General features: G+C 50.4%; 1 protein-coding gene across 1 annotated transcript in view; it reads right to left on the bottom strand.

The window, feature by feature from the left end:
• LOC123019784 (cadherin-23-like) overlaps positions 1-1,513 on the bottom strand; it is a 19,839-nt gene that overhangs the window by 1,233 nt on the left and 17,093 nt on the right. The window contains exon 5 of the mRNA XM_044422850.1: positions 36-1,510. Coding sequence (XP_044278785.1) covers positions 36-1,510 — 1,475 coding nt within the window. The remainder of the gene's footprint in view (positions 1-35; positions 1,511-1,513) is intronic.

Genomic DNA, 1,513 nt, shown 5'->3' with positions numbered 1-1,513 from the left:
GCAGCTCCTGGATGGTGCTGGTGAGGATGGAGTACGTGATCCTCGCGTTCTGGCCCATGTCCGGGTCTGAGGCGGAGACTCTGAACACAGAGGTGCCCGAAGGGTTGTTCTCCGGCACATAGATGCTGTAGGAAGGTCTCTCAAAGGCCGGGGCATTGTCATTGACATCGGACACCTGCAGCAAGATGCTCTTGTATGTGGAGAGAGGGGGAGACCCTGTGTCCGAGGCTGTGACTGTAATATTATATTCTGGAGTCCGTTCTCTGTCCAGGGGACCGTCTGACAGCAACTTATAGTAATTGTTAGACATGCGAATAATTTTGAAGGGTAAATCTTGTCGTAAACTGCAAGCAACCTTTCCACTGTCACCAGCATCTTTATCATTTACATTAATAAGGGCAATTAAGGTCCCAGGCAGGGAATCTTCTGGAACTGGACTGAACAAGGAAGTAAGAATCACCTCTGGGTAGTTATCGTTCTCATCAAGAATCTTTATTTCAACCTTGACATGTGTCACCAATCCACCCCCATCTTTTGCTGCGACTGTCATAGCATATGCTTTTGTTTCCTCATAATCCAAGTCTCCCATCAGAGTAATTGTGCCACTGATTGGATCAATCCTGAAATTTTGTTGGGCATTTGCTGGGATGTTGCTGAAGTGATACCTGATTTGGGCATATGACCCATCATCATTATCAGTGGCCACAAGCTGGAGCACCTGCGACCCAACAGGAGCATTTTCCCTGAGATTGACTGTGTAAACCTCTTGGCTGAAGATGGGTGGGTTGTCGTTGGCATCAGTGACATTGATCCAGATCTGGGCAGTCCCAGTTTTCCGTGGTTCCCCCCCATCCAAAGCTGTAAGAATCAAATGAAGGGTCTGCTCACTTTCTCGATCGAGGGGTTTCTGCAGCACCAAGTCTGCAAATGTATTTGCATCCTGGCTCTTTTTAACATCCAGAGTGAAGTACTGATTGGGGCTGAGCTGGTAGTCCTGGACAGAATTCATCCCAATATCCGGATCGTCTGCTTTCCCAAGCAGAAATCGAGTGCCTGGTGAAGTAACTTCGCTTGTCTCCAGGTTGATGTTGCCATTGAAGAACTGGGGTGCATTGTCATTGATGTCCTCAATCGCTACAGTTACATGGAAGATATCCAGGGGGTTTTCAACCATCACTTCTAACGTAACTAGGCAGTGTGGTGCCGTGGCACAGATTTCCTCCCTGTCGATCCTCTCGTTCACGCAGAGGTTCCCATTTTCGCCACTGATGCTAAAATACTGCAGTTTTGTCACGGGGACAGCATGCAGATTGCGCTTTGCCAGCTCCCTGGCATTCAGCCCCAGGTCCTTGGCCAGGCTGCCCACCACGGAGCCCTTTTCCATTTCCTCCGGGATGGAATAGCGGACCTGCTCCGAGGCAGCCCAGCAGGAGAGCGGCAGCAGCGAGAGAAGCAGTACTTGCCTGGCCAGCGCCCGGCCGTCCTCTCCTTCCCATCTGTCCATCCGGCTCTG

This window comes from Varanus komodoensis, unplaced genomic scaffold (assembly GCF_004798865.1).
Source record: "Varanus komodoensis strain SLA01 unplaced genomic scaffold, ASM479886v1 scaffold137, whole genome shotgun sequence".
Classification (NCBI taxonomy): domain Eukaryota; kingdom Metazoa; phylum Chordata; class Lepidosauria; order Squamata; family Varanidae; genus Varanus; species Varanus komodoensis.
Note: the sequence above shows the minus strand (reverse complement) of the source record. Positions and strands in the feature narration are given on the sequence as shown.